Here is a 22,178-nt window from a genome sequence, read left to right as displayed (position 1 = left end):
GATGCTGGTCATTACTCTGTTTTCCTATAGGACTGACAGGAAATGAGGTCAGCGCTGTGCCAGGGCACATGGACGTTATCGGTGTGAGCGAGCGAGTGAGCGCAGCAGAGTAGCACACAGCTGACCGAATCCTGCATCCTCTAATCCCTTCCTGAACTGGCCACTCGGTGATAAAGAGGGGCATTTTTTTTCAGTCACCGCTCTGTTTGAAGAAAAGAAAAATAAGGGTCTAGGCTATGTTTTCACTGACCCTTCGTGATGTCTGGGGTGATGAGGGCATTCAAGACTCAATTATGCTTGGCCTTTCCCTACAAAAACCTGGGACAAAAGATCACGACAGAAGGTCATGGAGGTCAACATCAGAGCGTCTGATGTGAATATTGTCTCTTGCTCCATGCAACATGCTCTCTGTCAGATTGTGACAATGCAGTGTAGATTGCCAAGATTTGTACAACATTATGTCAAACTCCAGGTGCTCTGGGACATGGGTATTATGTTTACAGAGCTTGGTACTGTTGTTTTGTCTGCTCAAGCAGCCTCAGGGACAGGGCGGGTGTGCATTTTATTCGTTAAGTCCCATTTTGTAACTGTAAGAAGAACCAAGGCCATATCTGCTTTGTGTGTTTGTGTGCATGTGTGTGTGTTTGTGTCTATCACCTACCATCGCAGCTTCAGTTTATGGTGGTGTGGGCTAGCAAAAGATGTCTTGTCCACACTGACATCATAAAGACAGCATTATCGGAAATCAAACGCAACAGTAGTGAAGGAAAATACTGTGGCTCCATAAACACAGTCAAGTCCAGTGGCTTCAGACTGACCCCAATCCGCAGCCTCCAAAACCTAATAAGGGGGTCACTCGTGGACCAATCCCGGGGGAGATCCCAATGAATCCTTCAAAATAAGACGAGACAAGATAGATGCCACTTCTTGACTCGGTTGTTTCAGTTCGGGAAGCACCTAGAGACGCCTATCGAGGCGCCTCGTGAGGCTTAACAAGACTGGCCCGTTGCCAGCGATAAGGTGGCCGCTGCACCATGGAAATTAAAGTGTGCATGCTGCATGAAATCCCTTCGCAGGCGGCGCCCATAAGCTGGGAGGCATCCACCGAGGTAATAAAATGAATGGCACTGAAGGGGAGGAAAAAAAAGAGAAGAAAAGGAAAGAAAGAAAAAGAGAGGGAAGAAAAATAAATACCACCCAGCCAAGTATCTTCTGTCTGCGGAGAGGAGGGAGTGATCAAAACAAAATGGCTTTGAGCAAAAAGAGTCAAAAAAGAACAGTGGTAAGGCCTTCCTGAGTGTGCAAGCTGAGAAAGTGTGTGTGGATGGGGAATGTGTAAGTGAGAGAGAAAAAGAAAGAGAGAGGGAAAGAATGAGAGAACTCCATCAGGTACGTTGGAGTCTGGCTTCTACAGCGACTTTTCTTTATTTCAAGAGATATCCTAACCACAGGGTAATCACATTGCATTGCTGAGCGAGGACCAGTAGAATGTAGTGGAATGTAAAATGTGGTCAAGTGTGCCCATGCAAAAACAAGCAAACTCACAAAAAAAGGTGGACCTTCACCGTTTCATATATACGCCTTTTTTTCCCTCACAAAAAAGCCACAGTATCCTATACAATGGCTATAGATACCAGAGATTCTTGGGGGAGAAAAACTGCAAACTGCCCTACTGACTTGAATCTTACCTGACTTGGCTTAATGTGCAAGACCCAAGGAGTCCCAAGTGTACACTTCACAACAACTTTGGAGACATAACAGGGATAACGTCAAGATGATCATGGTCCAATTGTCTGAATTTGGAGAGTCTGTGGAAAGATGTTACTGATGTTTCTAGGCTGCAACTAATTGCTGCTTTTTATGCATGTTATAAATCATATAATACACCAGTATATACATACAGTAGCCTACAATACATACACTACATACAACATACAGTAGCCCATATGATCAAATAATTGTATCATTGAAGCAATAAAAAGACCAGAAGACGAGGATTTGATCAGTCTGTGAATCTTTCCCCGTTGAATTCCACTGTCTATTTGTTTGAGCTGACCGAAATTGAATAATGAAGTTTAATCCTTCTAAATTACTCGAATTTTGTCTATTATCTATCCATCAATCTTGGAAAGTCAATTTTCAACAGTTCTGACGGCTATTGGCGAGTGCAACTTGAAAGAAAATGTGACTTAATAAAGTGCTACCAGTTGTAGTAGGCTACTGTGCTGCCAAGTTAGAGACAACTGACTCCCATAAAATATTCTCAAAACCTACGACCGGCAGACTCTTACGGTTTTGCAAGTTAGGTACAGCACTGTTGGTAGTCTATAAATTAGGCGCTGTCTCACTTATGACATGTCTGCCGCACCAAGAATAATATATGGCATATATTATTGATCTGCGTTTCTTTTCCAACGTCATCTACCCGAGTTGATCAGTGACTCCCTGTTTGTTACAATCAATACATGCATTCACGTCGGAATTAAATTTCAGTCTCACGCATGTCAACTGCTGGGCAGCCATTTGCGTGCATATGGAGTTGAGGGAACGTCCTCACTTACGTAAATGGCTGATGCATTTTCGGATTTTTTCACCCCCTCTAATTGTACAGCTATCATCTCACCGTGAACTAGCCTCACTCCTTGCGTCCTAAACACTGTTAACCGGAACAGTAATCACAAAAGACCTTCAACTACCTCTCGATCATGGTTATTATGTGTCAGTGTTAGTGAAATACATTGTAGTCTGATTATGAAATCGTGATACAGTGACTAATTTGGCTATTTGCATTGTGTGCAGCGCTGCAACTGTAGCCTTCTCGCACAGCCAGGAGGACGCAAGGCTTTCTCCGCCAATCTGGGTTAACCCCCAGAGACACGAGATGAAACAATGAAAAGGATTTGAGACATTAAAATGTTGCATTCGCCTAGTAACTTCTTAAGATTATTCACAGAAATGACGGTTAATAAGTAAACATCGCGCACGTGAAGGAGTTCCGTGTGTTGTAACTCGTAGGAGGGCTTCTCGGAGCATTTTAACAGTATTAGCCAGCTACTCTAAACTGTTGGATACAGATAGCTTGCTAGCCTAGCCGCAGCATTTGAACTAGCGAAGCGGCTATGCTATTGTCTGGCTTTGCACCATAATTGATCCAACCATATCATCACCCCGTAACCTTGCACGCGATTGTTGACAATGCTGAGGACATCAGTAAGAATACGGAATAATCTAATTACAATGGTCCTATTTTGAAAATCGCTTAATAGATCGGCTAGGCCCAATTTATATCCTCGGACTCACCTGATTCTCCTTTACCCTTCAGGTTCCACTGGCTCCGGGTTCACTATCCGATCCTGAAGCGCTACAGTAGCTCCTCACGACCAGTCCCCGGCACCGGCAGGCAACACAAAAGCGCTGATTGGGCCTCGACAAGTACTCATCCCCTTGGTCTCTGCCCAGACAGACGGGTTATTGGTCGGCGGCTGTGTCGGAGACGCGCCCCTATTAAGGTGTATGTTGTTGTCTGTGTCTGGAGGGGAGGGGACAAGAAGCTCTGAAATGATGGGAACTAAATGGGTTGTTATGCGCGTCGTGTCGGCAACACAAGGCGAGCTCACTACATTGACAGATAAATTGTGGCCAGCCATATTTAACTCCCTCCTCGTGCCGCCAGCGCAATGGAATATCAGAGGAACAATACTGTCTGGACGATGACTCACTTGAACATTGTAGCGTTGAATGGAGCCTAGCCTAACTCTTAAACTTAGGCTACACTGTTTTAATATCAGCTCATTGCGTTATCTCATTGAGTTATTCTGCATAGAGCATTCTTTTTGAGATGTGAAGTCACCCATGATGCATCAACATGCACAGATATGGGTAGGATAGGCCTAATTATTAAAATGGGGCTGAACATCTTGGTAGCTTATAACTTTACATTACAGGGTTGTTGCATGGTTATGGCCGTGTGTCTTAAGTTAAGTATGCTATGGTGAAAATAAGTCCGAATATTTTAGGCTTAGTTTTTTTTAGCGAATTGATCACTCAAAGCACTGATTTCTCCAGCGCGAACAATGCAAGCTACCCTTACTGACCTACTTTAATTCCTAATGCATGGTTTGGTGAGATTTAGTGAGTTCATGCACTCTTGGCAACGGACCGATGGCTATGATACATGCTGAAGGTATTCTCGCGTCTTGGTATTTTGTCCATGTAGCGGAATGCTGAGCAAATAGGTAGGCTATCCGCTCAGTATCAACACTTGACACAGAGTGCTTGCAGGCTGCCTGCTATTGTATCTTCTCTGTCTTGTCCCTATGTGATTTTGCATTCAACATCTGTCCAAGACCTGCCGCTGAAGTGAGTCCGTGTAGTCCAGTATGCTTTACATTCGGATCGGCAGTGTTTTGTTTTCTCACTCAGTCATTCGTTGCCCAAAATATGAATTGTTCCTCGAAGCACTTTGCAGCCGGATAGCTTAAACTACAAGGTCTATGGGCTGCCGTGTGATCAGACCATTCATATCGCTTTGTGATGTAGTGAGGTGTTATTAACTGAATCACTATTAGGTTATTATTCACCATTCAGAAATCTGTTATAATAGCCTATGTCTCAGTAGTAATTGAGCCCTCTGGTGGTTCTTGGGTGAAGGGCGAATTTTGCTTGTGATTCAGCAATTCATATTTCTGTTACAGCTTGTTTTTCAGTTCTGTTCACTAAGTTGTATATAAAACTCTTATAGGTTACTCTATCCTAATATAATTTGTAGGCCTGCTTTTGAACAATAAGACCTGGGAGCTATGATAAGTGATTGAGTAGGCTCAGTATGATAAACATTAATTAAAGTAAATTAATTAAACATTTTGAACTTATGCAATCTACACAATGAAAGAAAAGTTCTGGTTTAAAAGTTTATTCTGCAAAAGTCAATAGCTGATTATGTCTGTGAATCAGTGAACCTGATGCTTAGATGTAAAGATACAATACAACAGTATTTCTAAATGTTAAAGCCTACCTCCAGTATCATAAACCCAGGAAGTAAGGTGGAGAGAGTCAGATAGTAGTTGCATGGCTGTCTGGTTTGCTTCAGCTGTCAGTGTATTACAGCATCTACCCTCTCTGACAGCCTGTTCTCACTTCATTTTCCCAAGTTGCCTTTGCACACGACAGCCATTCCATGCTTTCACATCAACGGTCAACAGCTCTGGTGTCCAAAATAACCCACAATGACAGGAAGTCACCCTGCTGACACAAGAACAACTTCCTGTAAACTGATGGGCACACAAAATAAAGAGAGAGGGAGAGGGAGAGAGACCAAGCTCACAGTGCCCCTCCCTTTGGTTCTGAAGCAGGCAGGCAGGTCCAGAATCAGGGCAGTTAGAAGATGATGCCCTTGGGAGCAACACAAGAACAATGACTTGAGTGAAAGTGCTCAAGGTCTCCTTTAAATGACTCACGTGGGAAGAGCTTGGGTGTGGAGGCAGCGAGTGCATGACATGGGCACAACATGAAAACAAAGTGCAGATCCTTCAGGCAGAACTAGGGGGAAAGGCCAGATGTGAAAACAGTAGACACATTGAGTGGGGGGAAAAATCTGTTCTCTTCATAAAGTAATAGGATGTTGTTGGGATGAATCAGAACTCTCAAGAGCACTCAAGAGATAGAAGCGACTGTCATGAAGGGTTTTCAGGGGACCTGTAAAAATTGCAACATCACAGATCTGTGCTTGTAGAGGCCTTGGAGGGAGTTGTGGTCATGCTAGCTTTTTTCTTGATGATCTGCTGTGCTGTCTCTGTGCTGCAATAGGGTTTATAGTGTGGGGAGCCTAGTCAGAGCTGGCTGAGGTATTAGATAGATTAGTGTTCCACATGCAATGCCTCTGCAGTGTAATCCTCATGACCTTCCTGGACTGGTCATTTGGTTTTATGGCACAAGAGTCTAAGAGAAGAAGGTTGATTATAGCAGTGGGGTAATAATACTGTATTTTTTTAGAAGGTGTCAAACACTAATTTTATATATATAAACAGAGGATGATGAGCATTAATCTTAATATACATTATTGGGATACTATAGCACTTTATTGAAGTGCTGACAAGTGATTTTCTTCTGTCACCGTGGATAAATGCTCACTACTGTATCAGTAAGAGAAGTGTATTTGATATTCATTTTTAATCTGACATTAACCCCTCAGCGACCTTCAAAATGGCCAGTAGCTTGGTTACATACACATGTAGGAGAATTAATTGATGTCTGTTGATTTGATCTGGCCACATTCCATCTTATCCACTCCCTTCATGCACTCCACCCCAAAAATCCTTCATTACCATTTCCCCAAAATCTACCCATATAATCCAACCTATTGCACCAAGGGTGGGTCAACATGGGCCTACATTAAATACTAGTAGATTAAGAGGTTTAACTCTTGATTAAAAACCCAGAGGAAATAAGGAAAAAAACACCCATCATCTGTGGTGCTTTTAAAATGACAGCCTTCAAGAGAGAGTAACAACCCAAGCTTTTTGCTTTCACACCAACACACGACCAAGCACACACACACACACAGACAAATATGCAGATATTTCGACAAGTTACCTATAATTGTGTGGTTTTAATGATTTTATATATCTCCGTCCATGAGTTAAATGAGTAATTCTATTTGTTAATGTCTAGTGTTGTCTTATGAAATAGGCCTAATGTTGAAGTGTATCTGTCTTATGTTGTCTTATGAATGAGTATGAAGACAGTAGTGTTGATTAAAGAGGAATTCATGCTTGGCCTTTTTTCTATTTTCAATGCCTAATCACTAGTTCAAAGAAAATCCCCTTCACTCTGCCATTCAGACCACGCGGTAAGGAGAAGTTTAAATTCATGACAAGGCAACCTCCAGCTACAGAGAAACAACCACCAATGAAATATTTAAACAGACACAGACATCGGTGTTTAATCAGAGTGATAGTCTTGCATCAGTCGACCATTGAAAAAAAAGACAAGAAAAAAACAGCTATAAGGTCAAAGAAACTCCCCCATCTTGTGGTCATGTTGTTTCATTGCTGTCATACATCGCCACCACATTCCAAAGGTTCTGAAATTGTTTAATTTTTGTAAAATATTAAGAAACATTTTTAAGTACGATTTTTTTTGTGCCAGTACACATATAGAGCCAGCTTTCTGTGAAGTCTTGGTGGTGGGGACAGAGGGATAATTGTTGATTGCTGAAAAGTCCCTAAGCCCACAGCTTAATCACTGCCAACAAATATTTACTGAGCACAAGATTACCCAAAAAACAGACCACATTTTCACAGCTCTACATACCCAACCTAAACCCCGCTTCAGACGACATGCGTGTGGAGGTTGACCAATGAATACTCCTGAAAGATTTATTCATTTTCACTATTAGAGGGGGAAAACCCAACACAAACTCAGAGTGCCTCAAAATGCAGCCTATCGGGTATCAGTGTTGCGCATCCAAATCAGAAGCATGATATTCTTATAAGGCTGAAGTTATGTAAACAGGCAAAGTGCATTTTAGATGAGCTTACCAATGTTATGCAACACTTAGGGGAGCTGGTATACTGTAGCAGCAGGACAAAGAACATGACTCTAGACTGCTGCCGCAACGAGGACTTAAAGAGGACATGCTGTTCTGAGTGAGGGAGGGTTTGTGTGTTTTCACAGGAAGCAGAAATGTTGTAAAGTATCTTTTTCTTTGGTGCCACCGCATTGACCAAACACAGTTGTTAAAAAGACATTTCAGTCTTCAGTCCCAAAGCTGAAGAATATTCTAGTAGTGTTCATGTTGCATTCATAATTATGATTCATTTATATTTTTATTTAAAATACAGAAAAGATTATAAGTAATGACAAATAATACAAAAAGTTTACCTTTTGACATCACCGTCTATGTTAAGTCATTAAGTTACTTGATTCACATAATATAAGCCATTTCACCTAACGAAATAGCATCATTTTATTGCTCAGCATCGCCTATCTTTTTCCTGAAAATATGACAGCTGTTTTATGTTAAGTCATTAAGTTACTTGATTCACATAATATAAGCCATTTCACCTAACGAAATAGCATCATTTTATTGCTCAGCATCGCCTATCTTTTTCCTGAAAATATGACAGCTGTTCTAGGAAAGGTTCTATTGAGAATTTATTTATTTAAATGTAATGTATATGTTTGTGCCACAGAGGGCAGTGTTGCACCACTTACATTTTCACAGTATTAAAATTTTATATTTTACCCACTTCTCTTGCAAAGTGATCTCAGGATAGCTGCTGTTTTATGCTGTTGCTGTTGCAATTCCTTGACGGACTATTATGTACAAATGTGCTTTTACAAATGTCCATAAGGTTGTACTCTAAATGACTAACTAACTAATAACTAATAAAGAAACGTTTATTGGAAAGATCCTTTACACTGTTCATCTACTGAGGAAGAACTTTGAAATGCTTCCTCCTTGTAGGGGGGAAGAGAGTAGGCCTATTATAATCGGGTCCATTTGCGTGTGTGTGTGTGTGCGCGTGTGAAAGTACTGTTCTGATTCACACATACAAGACAGAGGGTCACCATATCTCTGTCCTCCTACATGGTTATCCGGGTCCGGCTTGAAAAGCAGATTCTGGAGTTTGGTTTCACTTTGGTCAGTATTGCATGACAGGGCGAGCTCTTATTCCATATTGAAAAATAGACAGTTATGTTATCACAGTTATTAAGAAAACCTGAATAAGATTCTCAGGGAGAGTCAGCCTCAGTCAATTTCATAGACATTCTGGTCTTCATAACATGCAGTCTTTCTTACCATATTCACACTTGCAGTTCTCCCTTTCAATCAGAGGAAGATGCTTTAACTAATCATATCATTTACATAGCTGCGTGTCCACTCAGGGAACATCCTGAATTTCTAATCGCACCACTGGCTTATCATTAATCATTTCATGACCTGACTTCGGGGGTTATGTGAGCAATGAAAAGGTAGTGGATGGGGTGTATCTAAGAGACTTGAATTTAATTAAATCAAAAACCTTAATGCATGAGTCCCTCTCACTGTAATTTATGTAGATGAATTAAGCTTATATTTCTTACATTTTAAGATGATATGAGTTTTGAGTTGAGGTTATTCATGTTTCAGCCTAGGTGCATTCTGGATGAAGAGCTCAACATGGAAGATGCTGCTGAAACAGTCACAGAATTTTTACAGATCGTAAATGGTACATTTGAGAATGTCTTCAAATATTTCTTGAATTCATATATGCTCGTCCTCAGACCTGTTTTTAAAGTTCCAGTTATAATTATGGATTAAAACTGATACATCAAATGCTATGGGTGTGTTGGAGTGGGCATCTAAAAATGTCAATTCTACCATCAGTGTAAGGTTAAATATTTGTATGTAATATATAGTGTTTATTATTGTTCCTTGTGTGAACATAATTTAAGTAAGACTGGTACAGTACATTTTTCCATCCAAATTCCATCCATTTGTGCATGTGCACTACATACTGAATTGTGTTCAGGAAATGCAGATGCAGTGTCCTGTCCAGGATAATTGGAGCCTTGGTTAAAAAAGGGCCATAAACTGAGCCAAAGGTGAATTCCACAGACTGGCCGTCTTGATTTAATAAGGGCTAATTAGCATTTAAAAGTGCATTTACATGACTACCTCTATGTGTGCCTAGCCTGGCAAATGAGCCCTTAGCAGGTTTAGGAAGCAGTGTTGAATAGTGTTCTTAACTGATGCTCAGTGCACTGAAAGCTCTGTTCATGATGACCATTCATGACAAACTGTACTATGGAAAGAAGCATCTGATTGATTGCATAGTCAGTGCATCTGAGCAGTGCAAATTATCTATTCTATACAGTATGTATACATACTGAGGAGATCACTTAATCAACATTACTACATCACCCTTTCTTAACTGTGAAATCAGTGTTGCATTGTCCGATGAAAATGCTTAATGATGGACTATATTGTCAATTGCAATGGAGTTAGATCACCACTGCTGGTTGGTGTAGGGTTGTAGGAGGGGCCTCAAATGGCTGTTTGGGAAGAGGATGCAGCAGTCATACCGACAACTTGCCATGGCGATGTATGTATTTCCCCAAGGACTCATCACAGGTATCTCAGAAGATGAGCCAAAGGTTGAGCTGAAGCTGCCAAGAAGAATTGAAGACAATGTAAAAGGCTGGAGGCACAGCCATGCAAACTTGAGAAAAAGGTAAACATGATTGTAGGGCTATGGTGCTGTGTCAGTTCTCAAATCTCTTGTAAGCCAAGATATTGAAAAACATGTCTCCAAGACACACTATTAATGAACATCTGATATGGGACACCCCGAACATCAAAAGACTTAATAGTGTCACAAACTGTCATTTTAAGATTTATTAAGAATTATACTGTACAATAAATTAAATAACGGTAGAAACACTGTTAAGATGTGAAAAATGTGATTTCTATCTCAGGTGCTTCAAGTCTTTTGCATCACAGTGCTGTAAGATACAAGCTTGTTGATGGTTGAACTGCCTAAAGGTTTCAGTCACAGAGCTAACTTAAAAGAACATTTCAAAGGAATTGTACTTTAGGCTATACCAATTAATGCACATCCAAGAACACAAAAGAAGCCTAAAGACATGTATGCTCTACTGTTTAATCCAGAGGCAAGGTGACTCATTTCTGGTCCTCCGGGAAATCATCAAATGAATGCAACTCCGTCGATACATTTGCTGGTCACAAAATGACCACAGGCTAAAAAACATCTACATCTCCGCCAGACGTCCCAAAAACACATACCGCATGTTGCCAAATATATCTCCATATCTCCAGCTCTCACTTTTTCTGCGCTGTTCACAGCGTGCTGGAGAGAACGTGACGTTACTGATAATGCAGTTGCTGTTGCTTTACCCTGGCAGTGCAACGTTAATATGCATTGAGAAACCGGTTCTGTGGGAAGATTCAGCACTTTTCTATGGGACAGCTCCTCTGCTCCACGTATTTGAAAGACTTTTCCAGAGTCCGGGAACATTTGCTTTGAAGTAACGTGCGCTCAAGAGCGCACAAAACCTTTTTGTTCCAGAGCTGAAAAACACATTTTTACGTACCGGGAATGTAGCAGTAGTCAGTGCCAGGAAACCGGTGACTACCGACTGCGGCACATTGTGGAGTTTTCCATTGGACCTTTCTTCATTTTAAAGAGTGATAGAGATAATTTGGCGTGCAATATGACACAGATGAAGACGTTTTCGAAGGATACCTCTAAATTATATAGACGATTTTGGGCACTTTACACCTGTATGCACCAATACCTTTGATCAAACGTGTCAATGGTGGAACCAAAGTGTGGTCATGGACGAGGGATAATGGTGCAAAACACTGAAAGGCTGTAGTATCTGATTGTACTTCGACTAATACCCCAGGTAAGAGCCCTTTTATATCTCCCCTGTCTGTGACTAACACTGACTTGATATTTTCCTATAGGTCCATTTCCTTTGTTTTATTGGAAACAAGAGCATTCTTTCAGTGAAAAGTTTGACACAGGAGGGTCTAGGGAGGGTTAATGGGAAATTAATTTGCTACCTATCGTTTTGCCTCGTTGTTTGTTAGCCTACGGTTTCTTTTCAATGTTGCTTGTTCTTGGTGTATGCCTGAAGGCCCATATGTGTGATAGGCTACTGTTGTGGCTAATAGTGATAGGCTATTTGTTGTGGACCACCTTAGGCTATGTTGCGATAATGATCGGATGTCAGACACTGGCTTTGTAAACATACATGAATGCAAATCTTGAAGTTCAACAGAAGAAAGATGGAAGCAACCTCGCTTCTTTGCTATAATCTTTTTTTGTACAATTGACTAACTGCCTGTGACTTGACACCTGAAGTTGTCGATGTCAGACTACTTTCTGTAAAATGACAATCGCCCACTAACAACAAGCACTTTACTGTTTTTGTTCATTCCTCTTTATTGTAAGGAGGTGTGTAGCCTACACGTGAGATTGAAATTTCTGCGCCACTAAATGAGTACTCAGTGAGACTGGAGCGGCCAGTTTGGTCCTTCAGTTATATCACTGCCCAATCTTGACCACACCTGGACCGTATCTGGCTTGCATCCGAGTCCGACAGATTCACATCAGACCTGTGCCAGAATCGGCCCGTAGCGCGCTGTCGTCAGAGTATGCGATATGTGGTGGGCTCTGACTTGTGCTTGGTATTAGTCACTGAAGGCTACTGGGGCTGAACAGAAGGCATAGCAGCACGATCTTGGAACCTTGCCATAATCATGTGATGTGGAAGAGGTAGTTATGGTGAAATGTTACTTTATGTGCTCAGTGCACTCAAATTATGGCATGGGTCACAAAGTCATAAGCTGTGACCCCTGACCACCAATAGATTTTCACCTACCCCTACTGACTGTTTTTCAATAACTTCTCCTAATGTACAGTGCTAGGATTTGACAAACCATGGTCAGGTCATTAAATGTGACATTCCTCTGAGCCTGCCATAGTGTAAAGAATGTGCTTGTGTGTGTGTGTGTGTGTGTTTTGGGCGTTCTGAAATGTGCTAATACCAACTAATTACATTGGCAGTTGCTGACTGCCTCACCCTCTCAATGGAGCACTGGATAGCACACAGAGAAGGTTAAGCCAATTTCTCCCGAGAGTGAAAAGAAAGCATTAATGCCAGCAAAACAGTATAACACAGTTTACGCTCTTGCTGATTGTTCGTAATCTATGCCTCTGGAAGGCCTGCCTTCATTACAAAAATATTTTTTATAAATATATGTAAATGTATATTTATCCTTTATGTGTTTATTGGCTATACACATACCTAAGATAGGCTATTATATGATTTCACAGGTGGGCCCACTGGTTAAGTTAAAGAAACTCAGTGTCTCCTTTGGGTCACTGACTCTGTGGTCCATTTTTATGGCACACTCAGGTGTGTTATATCCCCACAGAAGATTACAGACCACTTGCACTGGGTAGCTCCGTGCTACTGAATTGCTGATGCACCATGCTTGTCTTGGATCCAAGAGCCTCCCCACCCCTGTATTCAGAGTGTAGTGGCAGTCATCCCAGGAGAATTGTACCTTACGGCTGCATCATTTTTCTCACCTCAACACTGATTTTTTCCCAACCTCACACACACACACACACACACACACACACACACATTTCTTTCTCTCTATACTGTACCCCCCCCCCATACACACACACACACACACACACACAGACACACACACACACACACACACACACACACACACATTTCTTTCTCTCTATACTGTACCCCCCCCCCATACACACACACACACACACACACACACACACACACACACACACACACACACAGACACACACACACACACCACCCTTTATTGGACTCAGAAGCCTCCCCTAGGTCCTGTATTCCTCTTGGATGACATGATGGATGCCCTGTCCTTGATCTCATTCTCTTCCTGTCTTACCACTGGTAAACCACAAAGCTGATTCAGATCTATCACTGGATTTCCATACTGGAATGACCCCCCCCCCCCCCCCCCCCAAAAAAAAAAAAAAAAAACCTGGAGCTGAATTTATAGAATGGGCATTTTGTCCAAGGTCTGTCAAGGCTTTCTTGAAAAGTTTGAGAGGGGAAAAAGCTCACTCCAGAGATGAGATACCCGTAGGTGGAAATCAATCCAGCAGCAAGGCTTTGTGCCAGTGAAAAATGCCTTACCAGTGGGGGACTGTGAAAAACAGCTCACAGGGTGTTATATGGTGTCGGAGTGTCATTGTGTGGGCTGGAGCACTCAACTACTGTGTCATAGTGGACTCCACAAGTCTGCCCTGCCATCTTTATTTATTTTCACTCTGAACTGAGACATTAAAGTCTCACCATTTAAGCAGACATGTCTCAACATGTCTTTCTCAACTTCGTCTTTGTAAAACGGTAAAGTTTGAGTTTGAATGATACTCTATGAGGACAGAAAGCACAAGTAGAAATGTTATTCACACGATGGATGAAGTAAAAGGTACCCAGTCAACTCATCAGTTAAGTTATATCAAAACATTGTGTCATGTTTAAACCTGACACTACATGCCGATGTCACTTAATTTAGCCAAAGCAACAAGATAAGATAAGTTTAGTCAGGAAATGGGCGGTGGAGTTAAGCGTAGTTAAGCGTAGAAGTTAAGGAGCTGAGCTAGCATGCAGTAGCCAAAAAAGTTGTGGGTTCAATTTCCAGCTTCTACCATTGTGCCCCTGAGCAAGACACTTAGGCCTAACCCCTCTACAGATGTGTGTCCAATCTATTGTTAATGTGAATTATTATGTGCTTTTCTTTTCTTCTTTATATTGCTTCACAAACTACTTTTGTATTTGTTTTTTTTCTTTGCAATCCCATTCTAGTGTCTTGTGTAGTTAGATTTGTTATGTCCTTATGAGTTTGTATGTTGAATTTTCATTAATAATAAAAAAAAAGACACTTAACCCCGGGAACAATGGCCCTTGTAATATAATTGACGTACTGTATGTAAGTCGCTGGGATGAAAGGTGCCTGCTAAATGTAAATAAAAATCTGCTGTGCTGTGCAGATTACATGAAATGACAAAGAGTTTCCTCACTTGCAGAGCACAATGTCGGCGAATTGGTCCATTCTGCTACCAACAGTCTCTTATGACAACTCCTCCACCCCTCCCTCCATGGCCTCCTCCTCCTTCTTCTCCTCTATCTCTCCATCCTCGCTGCCTCCTCTGCCTGACTGGGAGGCCCCCACCTTCACGGTGGCGGCCCGCTTCCGCGTGGCGGCCACGGCGGTGCTCTTTGTCTTCGCCGCTGCCAGCAACCTCGCCGTGCTGCTGAGCGTGACACTGGGCCGCGGCCGCCGCCTCGCCTCGCACCTGCGGCCGCTTATCGCCAGCCTGGCCTCGGCCGACCTGGTCATGACCTTCGTGGTGATGCCGCTGGACGCCGTTTGGAACGTGACGGTGCAGTGGTACGCCGGCAACATCATGTGCAAGCTGCTGTGCTTCCTCAAGCTCTTCGCCATGCACTCGGCCGCGTTCATCCTGGTGGTGGTCAGCCTGGACCGACACCACGCCATCCTTCACCCACTGGATGCCCTGGATGCTGGACGACGCAACAAGAGGATGCTGTTCGTCGCCTGGACCCTAAGCCTGCTACTGGCCTCCCCACAGGTGCATCATGGGACATTTATAGGACATTAGAATTAAGACAAATGAAAGTGTAGAACTGGTAGGATAATAGATTAGTATTACTAGTTGTTTCTTGAACCAGTTCCATGTGTGTGCTTATGTGTAAGCATGTATGTGTGTGTGTGTGTGTGTGTGTGTGTGAATATACCACAGCGGATGAAATGAAAGCTCCCTCAACTGGGTAGTTTTGATCTCAACACCTGGGAGACCAGATAGAAAAGAGGACAAAGAGCACTGACCACAGTATTGATATTGGCTATTTCTTGCTGTAGCTGTCGATACCCTAATACCCCAGATCTTACCAGAACATGTTGGAAGTGTTGCTGATTCTGTTACTTGTCAGTGGCCCTCTCTCTCCACACTTAAGTTGTGTCTAGAATAACAATGGGATTTTTGTGTTACCCGGAACAGCAGAGTTAAAAAAAAAAAAAAACAGGATGCTCCATTGATCTCGGCCATTAGTTAGTTAGTCTCTCCGAGCCCCGGGAGGATTTTTGCTGGGAGCTTCTTTTTCTGCATGGCTTCATTCCTGAGGGACATGACAAGGTCTTGGCAACCGAGATGGAACTCTTCTCTTCTTCCCCTCAATTCCCCTAATGCACGGCGTGGTCAGCGTACATGACCTTGACGCTCAGAAATCATTAAGGAGCACACACACAGAAGTTGTGTGTTCCCTTAGAGAGAGAGAGAGAGACAGAGAGAGAGAGAGAGAGAGAGAGAGAGAGAGAGAGAGAGAGAGAGAGAAGAGATAGGCGGCCAGCTTGCGACACAATGGAGCCTGCTGATAGAAAGTGGGTGGTGATTTCTGACAATTGATCCTTATCCACCCCTAAAGTAAAGAGACACAGCAGGAACACCCATCACCCCCCCACCCCACCCCCCACCACACACACACACACACAGCCCACCTGTCCATTTCTCATTGAGATTGAGCTTCTCAGTTCCACTCACACTCCGCATTGGCAACATAACGGTGTCATGTGCACTGAACTGGAGGCGGTGTTCTCAGATGAAAGCACATTAAAAACGGACGAGACAAGCACTTTGCTTGTCAGCAAAAATTCAGCACTAAAGGTGTAAGAGATCAATATTTTCTTTAACAAGTTAATGGAAAGTTTGACACCGGTGGATATTTTTTTGCTGTAATATTTGAGATGAATGATGATGGACTTGCACTGAAAGTTCTAGAAACACCAAAACCTTTCAGGCTGAACTTGTTTCTGTCTGAGGACTAATGGTTAGGGAATCAGACTTGGGTTGATCCCTGACTAGTTAGAAATATATGGGTGGGAGGAATGATTGCACTCTCAGCACTCTCCCATATCCACATCCACAGATTAGGTGCCCTTGAGCAAGGTACCTAACCCTGAACTGCTCCCCAGCAGATCAAGGGCTGGCCACTGTTCCGGGTCTGTATGTGTGCTCCTAGTGTGTGTGCACTCATGGTGAGCTCGCTGCCTAGTATGTGTGTGTGTGTGTGTGTACACTAACCCTGGATGGGTTAAATGCAGAGGACAAATTTCCTTCAGGACAATAAAGTAACTTAAGAGAGGAGTTAGCCTGGTTGGGTGACAGCTCAGGCTGTTTTGCTCTAGCAGAGGTCAGGAGAGATACAAGCGATGGATGATCTCATTAAATGTGCAGGGCACAGAGTATCATGACCCCTCACACTAACACAGATATAAATAACCCTGAGTGACTAGGATGAGGCTGGAGAAGAAGGTAATCGGTGACAGATAGTAAGCTGTTCTTCTGTATATTTCAAGTTTCAAGTCCCAGCGCAGGCAGTTCTGATGTCAAATTGAAAGATTAGTAGGTTGGAAATCATCAAGAAAATTCTCCTCCATATGCATCCATATACAGTAAATCAACAACATGATGGCAATCTTTGTGTGTTTCCTGATCTCCTGATCTCTACAACGCTTATTGTCTGCCGGACAGATGGTGTTGAAAGTCTAATATAAATATTCTCTGATAGCATCTTTCATAGGGAAGCGTGGTATGGCATGATTTATTAAAAGAGATTGTCGACACAGGAAAGTAATTCCCTTAACCATGACACCTCTCACAGGATGTAATAACCTGCTCATATAGATGCGGTGGTCAACCATAAGGATGCTTAGAGTGCATTTATTGGCTGTTGTGATTCCATCACAGCCTTGAGATGTCTTAAGCAGGTTGAATTTGTGGATGCCTTGCCTTCTAGATCAAGAGAGCAGGGTGTAATGTCCCTCTCCAGCAGATGGTTATCATCGACCCGTCACCTGTAGATATTAAATGAACCATCTTACAGGAGAAGGAAGAAAAGCACCATTATTACAGTCAGTACAAAATTTGATGTATGAGCAGAGACATTCAAATTATATTAGTCTAAAGACAAGGAGAGGAAAATGAAAAAGATATGAAGGCTTTAAAACTGTAAAAAAATCCCCCTATACCTTTAAGGAAAACTGTTGAGTACTGCAGTTTACATAGAACAAATTTCGAACAGATGATAATATTTTATGAAAGTATAAAGTTAAACAACACATTTAGAAGTGCTTGGATATATAGCTAAATTTCATGACAGAATTCAGAAATGTATTTACCAGGGTAAACATAATAATTCTTCATTAATTTCCATATGCTTCATTTCAACCCAAACACTGAAAAGGGCAATATGTGTTTAAATCAAATACTGTGTCCCAAAAAAAGTCTAAAAGTGAACTGTGTATTATTATTGTTTAGTATATAATATTACCCTTGCACCCAATACAGTGTAATTGAGTCCTTTTGGCTGTGTGTGTGTGTGTGTGTGTGTGTGTGTGTGTGTGTGTGTGTGTGTGTGTGTGTGTGTGTGTGTGTATGTTTGTGTGTTTGTACATCCACTCACATAGGAGCAAAGGACTGTAGTCACCTGACTGCTTTTGTTATGTCTGTACATCTTATGCATATATATTATTTAGTTTGATTTAACAACTAAAGTCCCTTCTGTCTGTGTTGCCTGCTTTGACAGCTGTTTATCTTCCGGGCGGTGAAAGCAGAGGGGGTGGACTTCGTCCAGTGCGTGACCCACGGAAGCTTCCAGCACCGCTGGCAGGAGACGGCCTACAACATGTTTCACTTCGTCACCCTCTATGTCTTCCCACTGCTTGTCATGAGCTTCTGCTACACGCGCATCCTCATTGAGATCAACCGGCAGATGCATAAGAACAAGGCCACTAAAGGTACCGTAGTCAACGGGGTGGTGATCAATCTTCTCTGCTGGACACATGTGTCATGTTTTTGCGATGAAAGCGCTCATCCATCGTGACGCACCCAGAAAAACAAAATCAATCAAGGTGTCATGAATGGGAATCGATTAAGTTAATTAGTTGACTGCAAACCTGGGCTGAAAATATTCTCGCTTTATTGGGTGTGTATTGATTTAGAGGGCGTGGAGTAAGGTGTTGGTCATTTTTCTTGTCTCTCTCTCTCTCTCTCTCACAGGAGGCGGAGAGCCCTGTCTTAGACGGAGTGGGACGGACATGATCCCCAAGGCGCGGATGAAGACCTTGAAGATGACCATCGTGATCGTGGCCTCCTTTGTGGTGTGCTGGACGCCCTATTACCTGCTGGGCATTTGGTACTGGTTCCAGCCACAGATGCTCCAGGTGACCCCGGAGTACGTGCACCATGCCCTCTTCGTCTTCGGCAACCTGAACACCTGCTGCGACCCGGTCATTTACAGTTTCTACACGCCGTCGTTCCGCGCTGACCTGGCACGATTTTGGCGCAGGCGCCGCCAGAACGCCTCGCCGAAATCCTCGGACCACCTGTCGGGGCGCAGGGGCGGAGCCAGTGGGGAGGCGGAGTCAGACATGGCCAGTGGGGATCAGCCAAGTGGAAACATGACCTAAAATGGTCCGAGAACTTCCCGTGTGGACGCCGCGGACTTCAGGAACAGGACACGTAGCCGTGTAGGACCAGTGTTGAACCAATGTTGGACCAGTGTGGGACATTCTCCACCATGAAATGCCTTGCAGCGTCTCCTGTCTTTGGGGATATCGTCTTGAGTAGGCCTGCTGCCTATTCATGTTATTCTCTTGCTGTAACAGACTGGATAATTCCATTGCCCTACATGTGTACTTTGCTTCTGACTTGCAGTAGTGACGATGTCTCATGCCATATGGCCTTCAAGATCACCTTACCTCAGTATTTAGTGAATGAGTAAATGTTCACTGATGATTGCAAAACTGCTTGGGTCTCATTACTACCTATCAGGCTTTAACAAAAGATTGCAGCCTCACATGCCTAAGACATGCTGGATATCAATCTCCAGTTGCCCATGTTCATATTCCAGTCATCAAGGTGAAAAACAAAATGGATGCCCTATTTAATACACTTGTTTACTCCTCAGAGAATGTTCCACATTCCAGACGCATGGAACATGTAACATAGCAGTTTCCAGTTGCCCATTTTCAGATTCCAGTCATCATATTGGTTGAATGACTTGGTTTCAATGTTACCCTATTTGATATGCCTATTTACTCCTCAGAGAATGTTCTACATTCTAGACGCATGACACAACGATCTGTAGAACAGTATAAAGCACAGTTTGTTGCTTGTCACCTTTTAGAATGTAATTTATTATGCTTTAGATCAATGTATATGGACACATTTATCTGGGTAACAATGACAGGTAAGTATCTTCTTTGAAAGTGTACATGTTTCAAAAGTGGTATTTAAAGCATTCAGGTACTTGCCAACAGAGCATATGCAGTGTTCTCTATGAGCTCTTGGTCTACATGCCAGTGAAATAATTTCTAGGTACTTGATGTTGAACTTGTTCAGACCTAGTTCAGATTGTGCAGTTTTTCCACCCAAACATGTTCAATTGTGTAAAAAATGATATGCATGTCTTTGACAGGAACTATGTTTTTATCCTATGGTGTTAAATGTGTGAAATTGCAGTCTATAGTGGTATTGGGTCATATCTGTGAGTAACTCTGAATGTAACTGCCATGTTGTTGTAGTAATATATATGAGTGAACAACTTCAAGAAACCAAGTGTTGGTTATCGTGTCATTTTTTCTATCGAAAAGAGGTTTTAAAGTTTACTGGCACACTATGGAGACATTGTTGTTACTAAAACATTACCACTCTATAGGCTTTGAGAAAAAGAGAGAGAGAGAGGGAGAGAGAAACAAACTTGCTTGAAGCAGTGAGCATGTAAGGTAGTCTTCAAACGTTATTATCTCCAGTGGAGCAGATGTTTAAGCTGGATCTGTGGTTTGTGAATGGGAGATCTCGTTAGACTAGAGGAATCCTGGGTAAGTAATTTGCAACTGCGGGGGCAGAGGAAGGGGCATTAATAATGAAACAACACAGATAGTGAAACCCCTGGAGCGCTGATGGAGGAAAAGAAAAAAATGACAAGAGAGAGAAGGAGAGAGAGAGAAAGAGAAAGAGGGAGACAAGGAAAAAGACAGAGTGAGAGTGAGGCAGTGAGGGGAAAAAAGAAGAGGCAACATGCTATTCCGAGCTTATTTCTATCTTATTTGCTGCTTTGATGTGCATCACCAGGTCTATAGGGAAATAAATCTCCACCCCATCTCGCCAAAAATAAGTGTGTGTGTGTGTGTGTGTGCCTAAGTGCGTGTCTTTGTCTGTGAGTGGTGTGTGTGTGTATGTGTGTGTGTTCGTGTGTGTGTGTGTGTGTGTGTGTGTGTGTGCATGTTTGTTTCTCTGTCAGCCAATCTTGTACAAATCACTAATGTCAGAGTGGTGGGTCCTTGTGTGAGGACATGCCCGTGGATGGGCGTGACAGCTTGTATTGTGGCATCTCTGCTGAACTGCGACAGCGCTCTGGCAGGAGCCTGCATGGGAACCCTTATCTCAGAAGACCCTCACGTCACTGTCACAATGCGGCAAACACACACACTTGACAGGCACGCACACACACACACACACACACACACACACACACACACACACACACATTTCTTGCTTTCACACATACACACACTGACGCAGAGACAGCATACATAAACACACACACAGAGACCCTCTCCACCCACCTTTTGCATTTTGTATGCATGGCGCTGGTGAAGCGCCTTCACTTGTGCATTACTCCCCCTTGTTGTCTTTGTAGATGAGCAGTTCATCACCTCCAATTATCTGGAAGAGAATAATAACAATAATTCAGCTGGACTGGCTGGTTGTTTTTAATATTGTGTGTAATACTGATATTCGTTTCATACCAACCAATTCATGTCATCCTAGTCACAACAGTCGGTAGATACAACCAAAACATCCTTATTAGTAGTAGTAGTGGATTATTTGAGTATAGTACAAAACTAACTAAAATGATAGTTTCACCAGGCTTCTACAATCCAGTGCTACACAGGAGAGGACTGGGTCATGCAGTAAAATAAGGATCAAGGATCACTTTTTAAAATAAGCTAAACATCTGTGTGCTCCAGTGATCTTTTCCTTTCTACCAGCTGGGGTAGTGTTTGATAAATGGAATTTAATCTCACTACAATCTGCAGTACAGCAGTCCCAGAAGAGGTTAAATTGGTGTAGGCGCTCCATTACTAGTTAGCATTGTACAAGGAAAAATGCCTGTGTTTTCTGTTCACTTCTTAGTGAGATATTTATTGATTTCCATATTTTACATTCTCCGGTTCAATGCGCTGGTCAATGGCTGGAATATGCTTCTGTTGCTGTTTGTGCTTGTCTATTTTCCATGGTATGCCTCTGGAGTTCAAGGTCAGGGGAGTGTTCAGTTACCAAATCAATCTATGCAGATCCCTGCAAACACCTGGGAACTTTGCACAGTGGGGCGATTTTGAGGTGAAATTATTCGGATTGAGTCCCAATGTTGGACTTAGTTGGTTGATGACTGAGCTTCCATTCTTGGTTTCTTTGCCTCATGATTTCACTTCTTTTTCTTGAACATCCTTTTAGCCAATTCATACTTATTCATCTGCATGAGAAATAGAAAGGGAATTGCCTGCAAGAGACGTA

General features: G+C 42.6%; 2 protein-coding genes and 1 long non-coding RNA gene across 9 annotated transcripts in view; 2 read left to right on the top strand and 1 right to left on the bottom strand.

The window, feature by feature from the left end:
• gatad2b (GATA zinc finger domain containing 2B) overlaps positions 1–3,450 on the bottom strand; it is a 37,471-nt gene extending 34,021 nt beyond the window's left edge. For 3 of the 7 annotated variants that reach the window (XM_042076442.1, XM_042076447.1, XM_042076448.1), the window contains exon 1: positions 3,301–3,450. The gene's annotated coding sequence lies outside the window, so the exon portion shown is untranslated. Of the gene's footprint in view, positions 1–1,688; positions 1,809–3,300 lie in introns of all 7 variants that reach the window. The other 4 variants (XM_042076443.1, XM_042076444.1, XM_042076449.1 and 1 more) reach the window with 3 other exon arrangements.
• LOC121695524 lies at positions 2,454–9,269 on the top strand. The gene is made up of 3 exons (XR_006026100.1): positions 2,454–3,210; positions 3,323–3,509; positions 9,134–9,269. It is a non-coding gene; the product is annotated as an uncharacterized LOC121695524 (long non-coding RNA).
• A 1,540-nt stretch (positions 9,270–10,809) lies between these two features.
• Positions 10,810–20,193, top strand: LOC121696227 (gonadotropin-releasing hormone II receptor-like). Its single transcript, XM_042077585.1, has 4 exons — positions 10,810–11,412; positions 14,604–15,170; positions 18,184–18,394; positions 18,657–20,193. Exons 2-4 carry the CDS (start codon positions 14,610–14,612, stop codon positions 19,064–19,066), a joined length of 1,182 nt encoding a protein of 393 aa, XP_041933519.1. The 5' UTR covers positions 10,810–11,412; positions 14,604–14,609; the 3' UTR covers positions 19,067–20,193.
• Positions 20,194–22,178: the final 1,985 nt, after the last annotated feature.

The sequence above is a fragment of the Alosa sapidissima genome, chromosome 21 (assembly GCF_018492685.1).
Source record: "Alosa sapidissima isolate fAloSap1 chromosome 21, fAloSap1.pri, whole genome shotgun sequence".
Lineage (NCBI taxonomy): Eukaryota > Metazoa > Chordata > Actinopteri > Clupeiformes > Clupeidae > Alosa > Alosa sapidissima.
Note: the sequence above shows the minus strand (reverse complement) of the source record. Positions and strands in the feature narration are given on the sequence as shown.